The sequence below is a fragment of the Protopterus annectens genome, chromosome 4.part0 (assembly GCF_019279795.1).
Source record: "Protopterus annectens isolate FY-2018-M chromosome 4.part0, PAN1.0, whole genome shotgun sequence".
Taxonomy (NCBI): Eukaryota; Metazoa; Chordata; order Ceratodontiformes; family Protopteridae; genus Protopterus; species Protopterus annectens.
This window is the reverse complement of record NC_056733.1, coordinates 1,499,169,409-1,499,180,727: the sequence shown is the minus strand read 5'-3', so window position 1 is coordinate 1,499,180,727 and position 11,319 is coordinate 1,499,169,409. Positions and strand designations below refer to the sequence as shown.

The window sequence follows — 11,319 nt, the reverse complement described above, 5'->3', positions numbered from 1 at the left end:
CCAAAGAAATGGATGAGAGCAAAATGGTGCATACTGCCTACCTTGACCTGGCCAAAGAATTTGACACAATACCTTGCTTGGGCATTGTAAACAAACTCTTGAAATTCAGTATAGACTCTTGTGTCATCCACTGGATAGCCTGCTGACTCACAGATAGTAGCTAAGAAGTCAAAATAGGGAAAAACAAACCCTCACAAACAGACTGGTAACTAGTTGGGTCCCTCAGTGCTATGTGCTGGGTCTGCTCCTTTTTGGTATCTACTTCCCTGAAGTCAAGGTTAATGTTAAGGGCCTCTGGCTGAACAATTTTGCAAAGCATTTGCAGTCACAGAATTCCTGAAAGAAAAAAGCATATATTTCAAGAAGGGGTGACAGAGACTAATAAATGGTGTCAAAACCATGATATAAATCTCCATGTCATAAAATGCTTAATAGTGTCTTTGAAAAGATGGCTACTCCTGGAAGCTACCACATTGCCAATACTCCCCTAGGTGTAGACCCAGTAGTGAGGGATATAGGAACCCATGTACACAATAACCTGGACTTTGACCATCATGTGTCCACAGAAGAAAGGAAATCATTCTATGTTGTGCAACTTATAAGTAAGGTTGTGGCATTTAGGTCTAAGCAGATCATTGTTCCACTGTGCTCAGCCCTCATCAGACCAGTCATTATGTATAATACCCCCTTCAGTATATATCTGGTCAGGCATTTGCAACAATTGGAATGTCCACAAAGGTTCCTCACAAAAAGAATACAGGGTATAAACAGCATGTCCAGTGCACACTGCTTCAAAGCCCTGTCCTTCTACTCTGCCTACTACAGACTGGTGAGAGGTGATCTATGCCTGGCCTGCAAAGCAACCTATGATCCCACTCTGATGGACCTGATGCACATCCGGAAAAAAAATAACATCAGACTTAACCAATCTAGAGATGTAAACCTTGCCCAAGCATAAATAGGACAAGATGGAGGGACAGGCATGTGTCTCAAAGACTGTGGAATAGGATTCCCATCCATGTGAAGCAGAGTTCTTCCTTAACCTATTCCAGTGTAACGTAGACCAGTGTGTGGGGAATCAGAAATGTACCCCTGTTCTGGCATGTATGTCTCTAATAGACAGATGCAGCCTGTAAATGCTTGACCACCCAAGGCCGAGCCTATATATAACCTTTAATAGAGCCCTGGGGTACCATAACTTGTCATCGGTATTTAGGAAGCATGAGTAGGCTTAAAAGGCCTCTGCGGTTATTTGCTTAGTATACACCTATGAAACTATGACCAATTGAAGACATAAATTATACCAGTGTGTGTGTGTGTGTGTGTGTGTGTGTGTGTGTGTGTGTGTGTGTGTGTGTGTGTGTGTGTGTGTGTGTGTGTGTGTGTGTGCGTGCGTGTGTGTGTGTGTGTGTGTGTGATATTAAAAACATTAAAATGATGCAGTACAGAATACTGAGACCCAGGAACTTACAAATGGAGTGCGAACATATTTACAAGTTTACAAATGTTGCAAAATATTTTTTCAGTTATTAAAATAATTTGGTAGAGCTAGGTTTAGTTTATTTCACTGTTCATACTATTATTATTTGACTCTTTTTAAAATTTTGGATGGATATGCCTTTCTATACTTCTGCTAGCGCATGTAGCGCCCCTAACTGCTACTGTATTAATGCTAATAGGATTATTCTCAAAATCAGAAGCAGAGTAAGATATATGTGGTTACTTGTTTTAAGGAGTGTGTGCTGCCAAATTGTAAAGCAGACATACCATAGTAAGCAGGTACTGTGAACCTTCAAACATAACATAAGAAAATAACAATGGGTTTTAAACACCAGTCTTGTGAGACAGTTTTAGACTGCAAAACGGACAGTCCAGTTATTCATAAATAATTTTTCCCTTATATGAGCCATTATATAATGTGAAATATTTTTTGCATTGTCACCATGTAACAGATTCAACACTAAAAATACTTAAATGGAAATGTACATTTGTAGCTGTTTTCAAATGTGTAAAAATCATTCCACTTACTTCTTAACACTAAGATGATGACAACAAATGAAATGATCACCGCTGCTACAATGACAATGGTCAGCACAAGAATTCCATTTTCTTGAAGTTTAGTAACAGCATAGACATTACCCTGTTAGGACAGAGGCATAGAAATCAATGCAGGTTTCAATGTTACATGAGGATACAGCAAAAACTATAAGACAACGCTTTTATCCACTACCAGCTCTGCATTTCATCAGGACGTGAGCTTCATTGAGACTCTGTTTTCCTATAACTGAACCCCGGTGCTTTCAGGATCCCCTATTCAGATTACTTTTGCTGAAGTGATTTTATATTAATAACTAAAATGCCACTTTTATAAATACTGAAGATTCAGTAAAGATTTTCAAAATGGTTAAAATTTCTCTTATAATCTCTCATAATGTGCAAACCCTTTTTTAATTAAAATATGTTCAAAGCACTGTGATATAAACAAACTAACTGTGATATAAATAATAATCAGGATCTTCACCTGTCCTACAAATAATTCTAGACTTCTAATAAAACTTAAATAAAGAATGCACAATGAAGACAAAACTGGTAGTTATGTTTTGCATGTTTTCTTCAAGTCTTCATCAATGACCCTTACAGAAACAATAATCAATCGTGTTATCCCCAACAAATAATCATCTTTATAGAGTGAACATACCATATATATTTGTATTATCAGTCTATACTTTACCAGTACTACTACCCTAGTAACCAGTCCAAGGTGTGTCTGAGTTATTTAGTACTGTTTACTTATTCTGTTTAAACTGCCTTATAAACTTAGAGCTATACAGACAGGCTAATGAAAATCCCACATTTATACACAGAATCTGTATTGCAGTCAACAACTATGCAACAATATTTTGAGTGTTTTTGTTGGCCCTAACCAGCCATCATCCATCACACTTTCTCTATCCTGTAATCTGTGTATCACAGGTATCATTTAATTCCATTACTAACCAATATTTTAACTTTGACTCTGGTAATGTGCTCTCAGGCTCAATACACTCTTGTCAACAAAGTGTTTCATTAAGTCACTCAATCACAATCCTTTACATTGCCCACCATGTCACATTCTTCCAGTTTTGTCTTTCATCTTCTTGTCTACCTCTATGTGCTCTGTAACAATGATAGATACCTATTTCATTTCAACTGATTATCTCTCCAAGCTCACAGAGTTTTTTGTAGTTGTCTTGGCCCTTTCCCCTTCTTAAAATATTTCTAAGTTGTGAATTTTCCAACATATTAATCTATTAATAACAATTTTGTTGTATAGGCAGCAATTCTGGACAAGTTATATGAATGCAACATGACCAACTCCTATACAATGGCAAGAAACTCAGAATAGTTTAATCCCACTCCCATTGTCACAAAGACCAGCATCTTGCTGGCCATTACCACTACCAGTTCAGTCTGACTGCACTGGCTGATTCTGTATGGAGTTGAGAATAATTCCCTGAATATTTTTGTCTTTTTCTTCTTCGTTCTTCCCTAAAACAAATCTGTGTGCTCCTCTTGACTTTTCCAAAGTTAATATGGACAACGTTCATTAATAATTCTGTCTATTCCCCTGCTTATCCATTTGAACAACACCAAATTTGCCTGATATGGCATTTCTAGTAAGAATTTTTGATACGGTGATCACTCTTCCTATCTCACCATTAGATGTCACATAATTGCTTAGCTATTAAGAAAACAGTACAAGCTTATTACATATGACTGACAGTTAAATATTCAGAAATTACATGAGTAGAGCGATAGTTCATCATCTGTTTTGTATTAAAGTAATTTGTGAGCAGGATTAGTAGTTTTTTGTGCTGTTCCCCTCCCTAACATCCCAACTTCTTTTATGGCAGTTTATTAAGATGAAATTAATATTTAGCTATGAATTAAGGCCGTACAGTAGGGTATTTATATCACAACACTATTTCACTAACCCTTATTGTGTAGTGAGCAAATGATTTGTTGACCACCAGCATTTATGCAAGCATAAACCTGTACACGTGAGTTTCTGTATCCAGTGTAAAAGAAATTTTCTCATCAGAAATGTGGTTTTCCAGTCCTGCACCTTTTATAGAATTTCACATTTCCATTACATTCCTAAATATGATAAACACACACCCTGGAAAGGACGAGGCTTTCTTGTAAACTTAAAACAACAGTTAGCATGTTTCATGCAAAGCTTAAGTACTCCTGCAGTCCTCAAAAGATTTGATAATTTTAATGTTGTCTAACAGGCATTTGATATCAGAGGTCTTAATCTTAAATTTGTATGTGCTTTATGTTTTAGGGCCTCTGAGACATAGGCTTATCCTTTATGTACTGCTACCATCATTACTGGAAGAAGCATGCCATGCCATGAATGCAGCATCCTTAGCATTCATGGCATGCCATGAATGCAGCATCCTTAGCATTCACTGATGCACTCAGTTCACAAGGCCATTCGGTAATGACAGCTGTCCTGATTCCCAACAGATAATCACAAACACCTTAAATCAGGGTGTTGGATGATTTGCCAAGAGTGTGATTACAAATTGTACCATATATGCACACATATAACTGTTCTTTTGAAAATGTTGAAATTTGTGAAAACTCAAAGTATTAAGTGTTTTTACTTCTTATGTTAGTAGCAACAGATACTGAAAGTTTCACTAATGCATTATGTATTAATAATTGTAGCTTTTAAGGCAGAATGTACATGTGAGCTTGATAATCCAATACATTTCTTTAAAAGCCTTAGCTTGCATTTGTTTTCTTCTATAATGTCAGAGAAAATATTTAAAATGTGACTCATTTACTTACTCCATCAATGTTTTCAACCTCAGATGAATAACTTGTTGTTGCTATATTCCATTCTGAAGATGTATGTGGAATACCTAAGGAAAAACATATAACAACAGCAATGGATTTGTAGTACTGCAATATTATTTCTGAACCATAAGCATGCACATAAACAAGAACTATAAACAGTTAATAGGATCAAACTAAAAAAACATTACTCCAGGAAAGCAGCATAGCTGTCCTCATAACTGCTGAAAAACAGTGTTTATATCATGTTATCGAAAGATGAAAATAGCAAACACTATTTCATCGAACCTAAAATATCTAAACCACATAATATCGAACATTTAGAACAGCGATTTTTTTCCGTGGGAAAAAATTTGCTATTCTAAAACACATACACACAACACAAGCACACCTAAAAAACATCAATACACACACATACACTTATAATCCTACAACTAACCCTACACTAAACTATACATACACTACTATCTATCCACTTACCTTAGCTCAAACCCTAACCCTAAGGTCCGTCACTATCGCACATTCACCTAACCTGTGCCCTAACCTTAACTCACCTAACCCGCACCCTAACCCTAACTCACCTAACCTGCGCCCTAATCCTAACAATCACACAATCGCATACTTACCTGAACCCGACCTATAAATTTCCACCACATCTCTGAAAATAGCGAAGCCACAGAACCGGCCAACCAAATTCTTTCCCTAGGAAAGAATTAGATGTTCTGCAGCTTCGCTATTTTTAGCGTTCGCTCAAAACGGGTCGATATTAGAACATTCAAAATTTTAAAACTTCGATGTTCTGATATAGACCCGAAAAATATATTGCATAACGATCAAAATACAGCCATCATAAGTAAATAAACACTGAAGAACCAGAGACATACAATACAGACTTTAATCGTAAGCACATTTGTTCACAACCAGAATGTGTGAACTTTATCAGATCTCATAATAAACATCAAAACATTTAAATAATAAAAATCTGATGATGTCATCAAATCACATCTTCATTAAAAATCCATTTAGTCTTAATACTGAAAGGATTTTGCAAAAAAAAAAGGTACAAACCATCTCATTTAAGCTTAGACATTCAAATGCATTAAATTTAAGCTGCCACCACACAATTCACTTCTGCAGGGTAATGTTTATGTTGTCATCTTCACTGTTCTAACACATATAAATTAAATTCTTTAAATGTTTAACTTTTCACACTGGAGATGTAAAGGGCATTTTAATGTGCTAGTTTTCAGTAGTTCTATGTGTTCTTCTACTCTTTGTTAGATTCTAAAATAGAGATAAAGTTCTGCCCATAACCGGCTTTAAGCACCAGCAAACCGTGCGGTCACTGGGGGCGCCCTGTTCCTGTGGGGCCCCCAACCACAGCGAGTTATCTTATCTTGATATTTTGTAACATGTCTATCAAACCAACAAAAGCTAATACAGCAATCTTTTGTACTTAATAAACCAGCTGAGTAATAACTTTTATTTTTATCTCCTTTAAAATTTATTTATTTATTTGACATTTGTTGACCAGGTTGATCCAGCTGGGACAGAGCCCTTTTTCAATGGAGACCTGGGGAGAAAAGCTCCACAGATAATACATACAATTAAAAGTTGACTTAAAATCTCCAGTAGATATATACAAAATCAGATTTAACATGAATAGCAATTAGACTCTACATATTAGCACGTACTGAAGGTACAGTGCAGAGTAAAAAAAATAATACAGATAAAATCTACAAGGCAAATAACAGTGGTTATAGTGTAGTTTGAGTTAAGTAAGTAAGTGTTTCTAACCTTAGTCGTGCAAACTATAGAATAGTTAGACATCAGTACAAATTAAAACTGGCTGTGAAGGGAGAAGAGGTGGTCAACTATGAAAGATTTTATAAGACTGTAGGTTAGAGGCAGAGAGATAGGAGAGATGGCATGCAGAGTTTAGGAGGAAGGTAGGGTTACACTGAAGTAGAAGAAATGTGAGGGATTAGATTCAAAGATATCTCTGGTTATATTAACAGTGTTTTATCAAGTAACAAGCTTCACAATTCAATTAAATATTTTACCACTAACATAGTACCCCTAGCTTAGTTAAACCCTACTGGTAGACATTCTTTCCACTAAAACTAACAACATAGCTATCTTTAGGTACCTGCAGTACCTGTGGTTGCAGGGGGGCCTTAATCATCCTTGACTGTGGGGGGAGGGGGGGGCACAAAAGCTGTTGCTGGTTGGGGAAAAATTTATTAATTTCCTTACTATGCTTTTTAACCTGAACAGGGCTGTGATATGACCCTAATAGGATAAAGCTAATGTAACCTGAACAGGGCTGTGATATGACCCTAATAGGATAAAGCTGATGTAACCTGAACAGGGCTGTGATATGACCCTAATAGGGTAAAGCTAATGTAACCTGAACAGGGCTGTGATATGACCCTAATAGGATAAAGCTAATGTAACCTGAACAGGGCTGTGATATGACCCTAATAGGATAAAGCTAATGTAACCTGAACAGGGCTGTGATATGACCCTAATAGGATAAAGCTAATGTAACCTGAACATGGCTGTGATATGACCCTAATAGGATAAAGCCAATGTAACCTGAACAGGGCTGTGATATGACCCTAATAGGATAAAGCCAATGTAACCTGAACAGGGCTGTGATATGACCCTAATAGGATAAAGCTAATATAACCTGAACAGGGCTGTGATATGACCCTAATAGGATAAAGCTAATGTAACCTGAACAGGGCTGTGATACGACCCTAATAGGCTAAAGCTAATGTAACCTGAACAGGGCTGTGATATGACCCTAATATGATAAAGCTAATGTAACCTGAACAGGGCTGTGATACGACCCTAATAGGCTAAAGCTAATGTAACCTGAACAGGGCTGTGATATGACCCTAATATGATAAAGCTAATGTAACCTGAACAGGGCTGTGATACGACCCTAATAGGCTAAAGCTAATGTAACCTGAACAGGGCTGTGATATGACCCTAAAAGGATAAAGCTAATGATGAACATGAGCAAGGTAAGCACTAGAGAGATCAACAGCCCAGAGTGACTGATCTCACTGCAAACCTTGGATTTTAAGAAGAGCTGATGCTTCCAATTTTCAGGGATGATTTTGCCTTTCTGGAGGTTTTATAAATACTGCCAGAACACCAGATACTATAACTCTCAACTTCTTTGCTGAAGAAGTTAGCCAGTGCCATAAATAATAGCAAAATAAAGGCTCAAAATCAAAAACATGTCTTAAATATTATTCTAATTCACTTAAAAAGTGAATGGAATAACACCTGTTGCATCAAAATGCATTTTTTTTGGACAATAAGAACTATAAAACTCTGTTTGGATTTATTGATTGCATGTAATCCTAAATGATTTATCAGCAAATCAAACTTTTTATGATGGACAGACAAAATTATGAGCAAAATGTGTGAAATCAGGGACCGCAACAGGTATGCATTACCCGTCAATGAGGTAAATAAAAATGACTTAACCCTGCTTCTGTTTGGTAATGCTAAACACCAGTCACTGATCTGGTGTGGCAGTACAAGTGCTGCGCAATGTATTGCTATTTGCTGAAATAAGTACAAAAATGGTATTGTTATGGCTTGTGTGTATCTAAAAATATCACTGATTATCTGTGCACAAACCAAATACTGCCAGGACATATACATTATTGTACTGGGTATCAGTATAAAATGCAGATAACAAGTAATTTTATTTATTTATGTATTTATTTGACCTTTGTTAACTGAGAAATTCCAACTGGTTCAAAAACTCATTTTCAGCGGAGGCCCGGGGAGAAAAGCTTCACAATAGCAAAACATCAAGAATACACAGAGCATTATATTTCATTTTCAATATATGGCATAAAACATATCACAGAACATTCATATACTTAGATCTTCTAGAAGTTCAGTGGCCCCCACTCCCCAGACTGTATAAATGGATTCAGGAAGCTCCCTTAGTCATTCTTGACTGTGTGGGGAGCCCCACAAAAGCTGTTGTTGGTTGGAGAAAAAATGTATTAATTTCCTGATTATATTCTTTAAGCTGAACGGGGCTATGATATGACCCTGTTAAGATACTTACCTCTGCTCTCATATTGTAAAACTAGCCCTGCTTAGATGTGTGTGTTTACAGAAAGCTGCTGTGGGTTATAGGGGGGTGGAGACTGTGTGGTTATTGCTTCTTTAATTTTCATCACAGTCAAACTTTACAGGTGTGCACAGGAGGTCATTGTAGCTTGTGTTTGGGTTGAAGACAGTGTGGTTATTGTTTGTTTTCCTTTTCTCACAGACATCAGAGGTGTACAAAGGTTATTATAGCTTGTGTAGGGGCAGTGTACTTTCTAGGAGCAACAAAGTAGAATACAGTATCGTAATCATTTTTTTCACTTTCCTCACAATTACATTAATCTTAATTTCTGTTCAAGCCATAGTTGATGAAAAGATTGTGTAAAAAGAAAAAAAAACGTTAAATTGCTTTTCAGAGCATATAGAAATTTATGGCGTACTGAAAAAGCTGAAGAGTAAAGCAAACTGTGAGAAAAGGAAGAAAAAAAGTTATGTGCATGGTGTGAGGACCCCAAGATGGCAAGAAACATAGGGGAGGACTAAAGGGTGTCTGTGCGGGGGAAGGGAGCCGAAATAGTAGGCCTAAGGCTCCATTTCACCTAAGTCCTGACCTGTACATATAATTGTTGTTGTATCACTGTTCCAAGCAAATGCCAGCAACTGTAAATCTCCATTTGTGAGATGGGCCAACATAGTGTGGTACACAGGTCTGTTGTAATGTTATAGTATTGTAGCTACAGGTCAGTCTGTGCATACTACACCTAAAAGTTTACAGTATGAACAAAAGGTTGCTTAGAAGGAGTGACAGTGACAAGGTGATACTTGGACAGGAAGTGCCTAGAGGCCCCCAAATTAACATTTGCTGGGGGCCTCCAACATGCTAACACCAGCCTGGTTCTGCCTATATAAAAGCAATCATAAAAAGCACATTGAGCGTGATATACTGTGTTACTGGCTTCATAAACAAATCTGTGCTTAGCTCCCACCATCCTGTTGGAAAATTAATTAATGACAAAAGGGCTACTTCCAATACATTTGCATTGCTTATATCCAAAGCATGGAAAAGTAAAGAGGGACTTACCAGTACTAATGCCTTTACAAGCAACTTTATCTTTCTTTACCATAATGCTTTTTACACTTGTTGTCTTCATGTCAAGAAAATAAACTGGGCATACTCTATTTTGGTCAATTTCTCATTACCTTTCAAAATGCTCCAATGATTAATTACCTTTTTGATATATTTGCTTTCTATCATGTAAGTTAATGTTAAATGCATTATGATGCTGTATTGTTTTTATTCAGTTTTTTTTTTTTTTTGCTGTTTTGGTTGTCACTGTTTCGTACATCCATTGTTTGATGATATAATTGCTTCAACATATTATTTAAAAAGTCTATAAGGACTCAGTGTACTTGATAAATGAGATGTTGAAGTGGGTTTATGTCAAAAGATCAAACAAACAAATTGTCAAAACCAATATGGTCAACACCATATGATCGACAATTCAGTCTGTGGAAACAAAATTCAAAAATTCAAGCCCAGACAACACCCATATGCAACAAAAACAATGCACCCCCTGTTAATTATCTATACCAACTTTGAGATCGCACTACATTAGGGAAAAGGGCAAATTTCTTGATCTCTACTGTAATGCGATCTCAGATAGAACGGTTTGACAGATTGAATTTTTGACCATATAGTCTCTATCATATGGGTTTCTAAAATTTGTCCATTCAATCTTTTGACATAGTCCCATTTGAGCACCTTTAAAAATCAAACTAATGCACTGAAAAGCTGGATTGATTTTTTTTTTTTTTTTTTGGTGCGGATGTCAAAGATTTAAAAGTTAGTTTAACCAAAATTCATTACATTATACACATAATTATTATGTTTTTTGGAATACAAGCATGTATTGACAGACATTTAGCTAAAAGAGAATTAATCCAAAAGACTGATTCATTTAGAATATAACTAGACCTGACCATAATGCTGTTAGTCATAATGCTGTCAGTCTCCAGAGCCGTGGACGAGCGTAAGGCAGTCCACACAGCCTATCAGGACCTCGCCAAGGCCTATGACACCATCCCCCACTCTGGAATCATAGATAAACTTACTAAGCTGGGCATTAATCCCTACATCACTCAATGGATTGCCAACTGGCTTGCTGACAGAACCCACACTGTAAAAGTAGCTGACTCCAAATCCAGCTGCAGACAAGTGACAAGTGGAGTTCCTCAGGGTTCAGAACTGGGACCTCTCTTGTTTGGCATCTACTTCTCTGAAGTACAGGCCAACACTAAGGGACTCTGGCTAACAAAGTTCGCAGATGACTGCAAACTTGGAGCCATTACTGAATCCCCAAATGATGTGGATACTCTACATAAGGGCCT

General features: G+C 36.9%; 1 protein-coding gene across 1 annotated transcript in view; it reads right to left on the bottom strand.

The window, feature by feature from the left end:
• Positions 1-1,960: 1,960 nt before the first annotated feature.
• LOC122800467 (T-cell immunoglobulin and mucin domain-containing protein 4-like) overlaps positions 1,961-11,319 on the bottom strand; it is a 69,126-nt gene continuing 59,767 nt past the window's right edge. The window contains exons 4-5 of the mRNA XM_044069911.1: positions 4,840-4,913; positions 1,961-2,140 (exon numbers count right to left, since the gene is read on the bottom strand). Of these exons, the coding sequence (XP_043925846.1) occupies positions 1,961-2,140; positions 4,840-4,913 (254 nt within the window). The remainder of the gene's footprint in view (positions 2,141-4,839; positions 4,914-11,319) is intronic.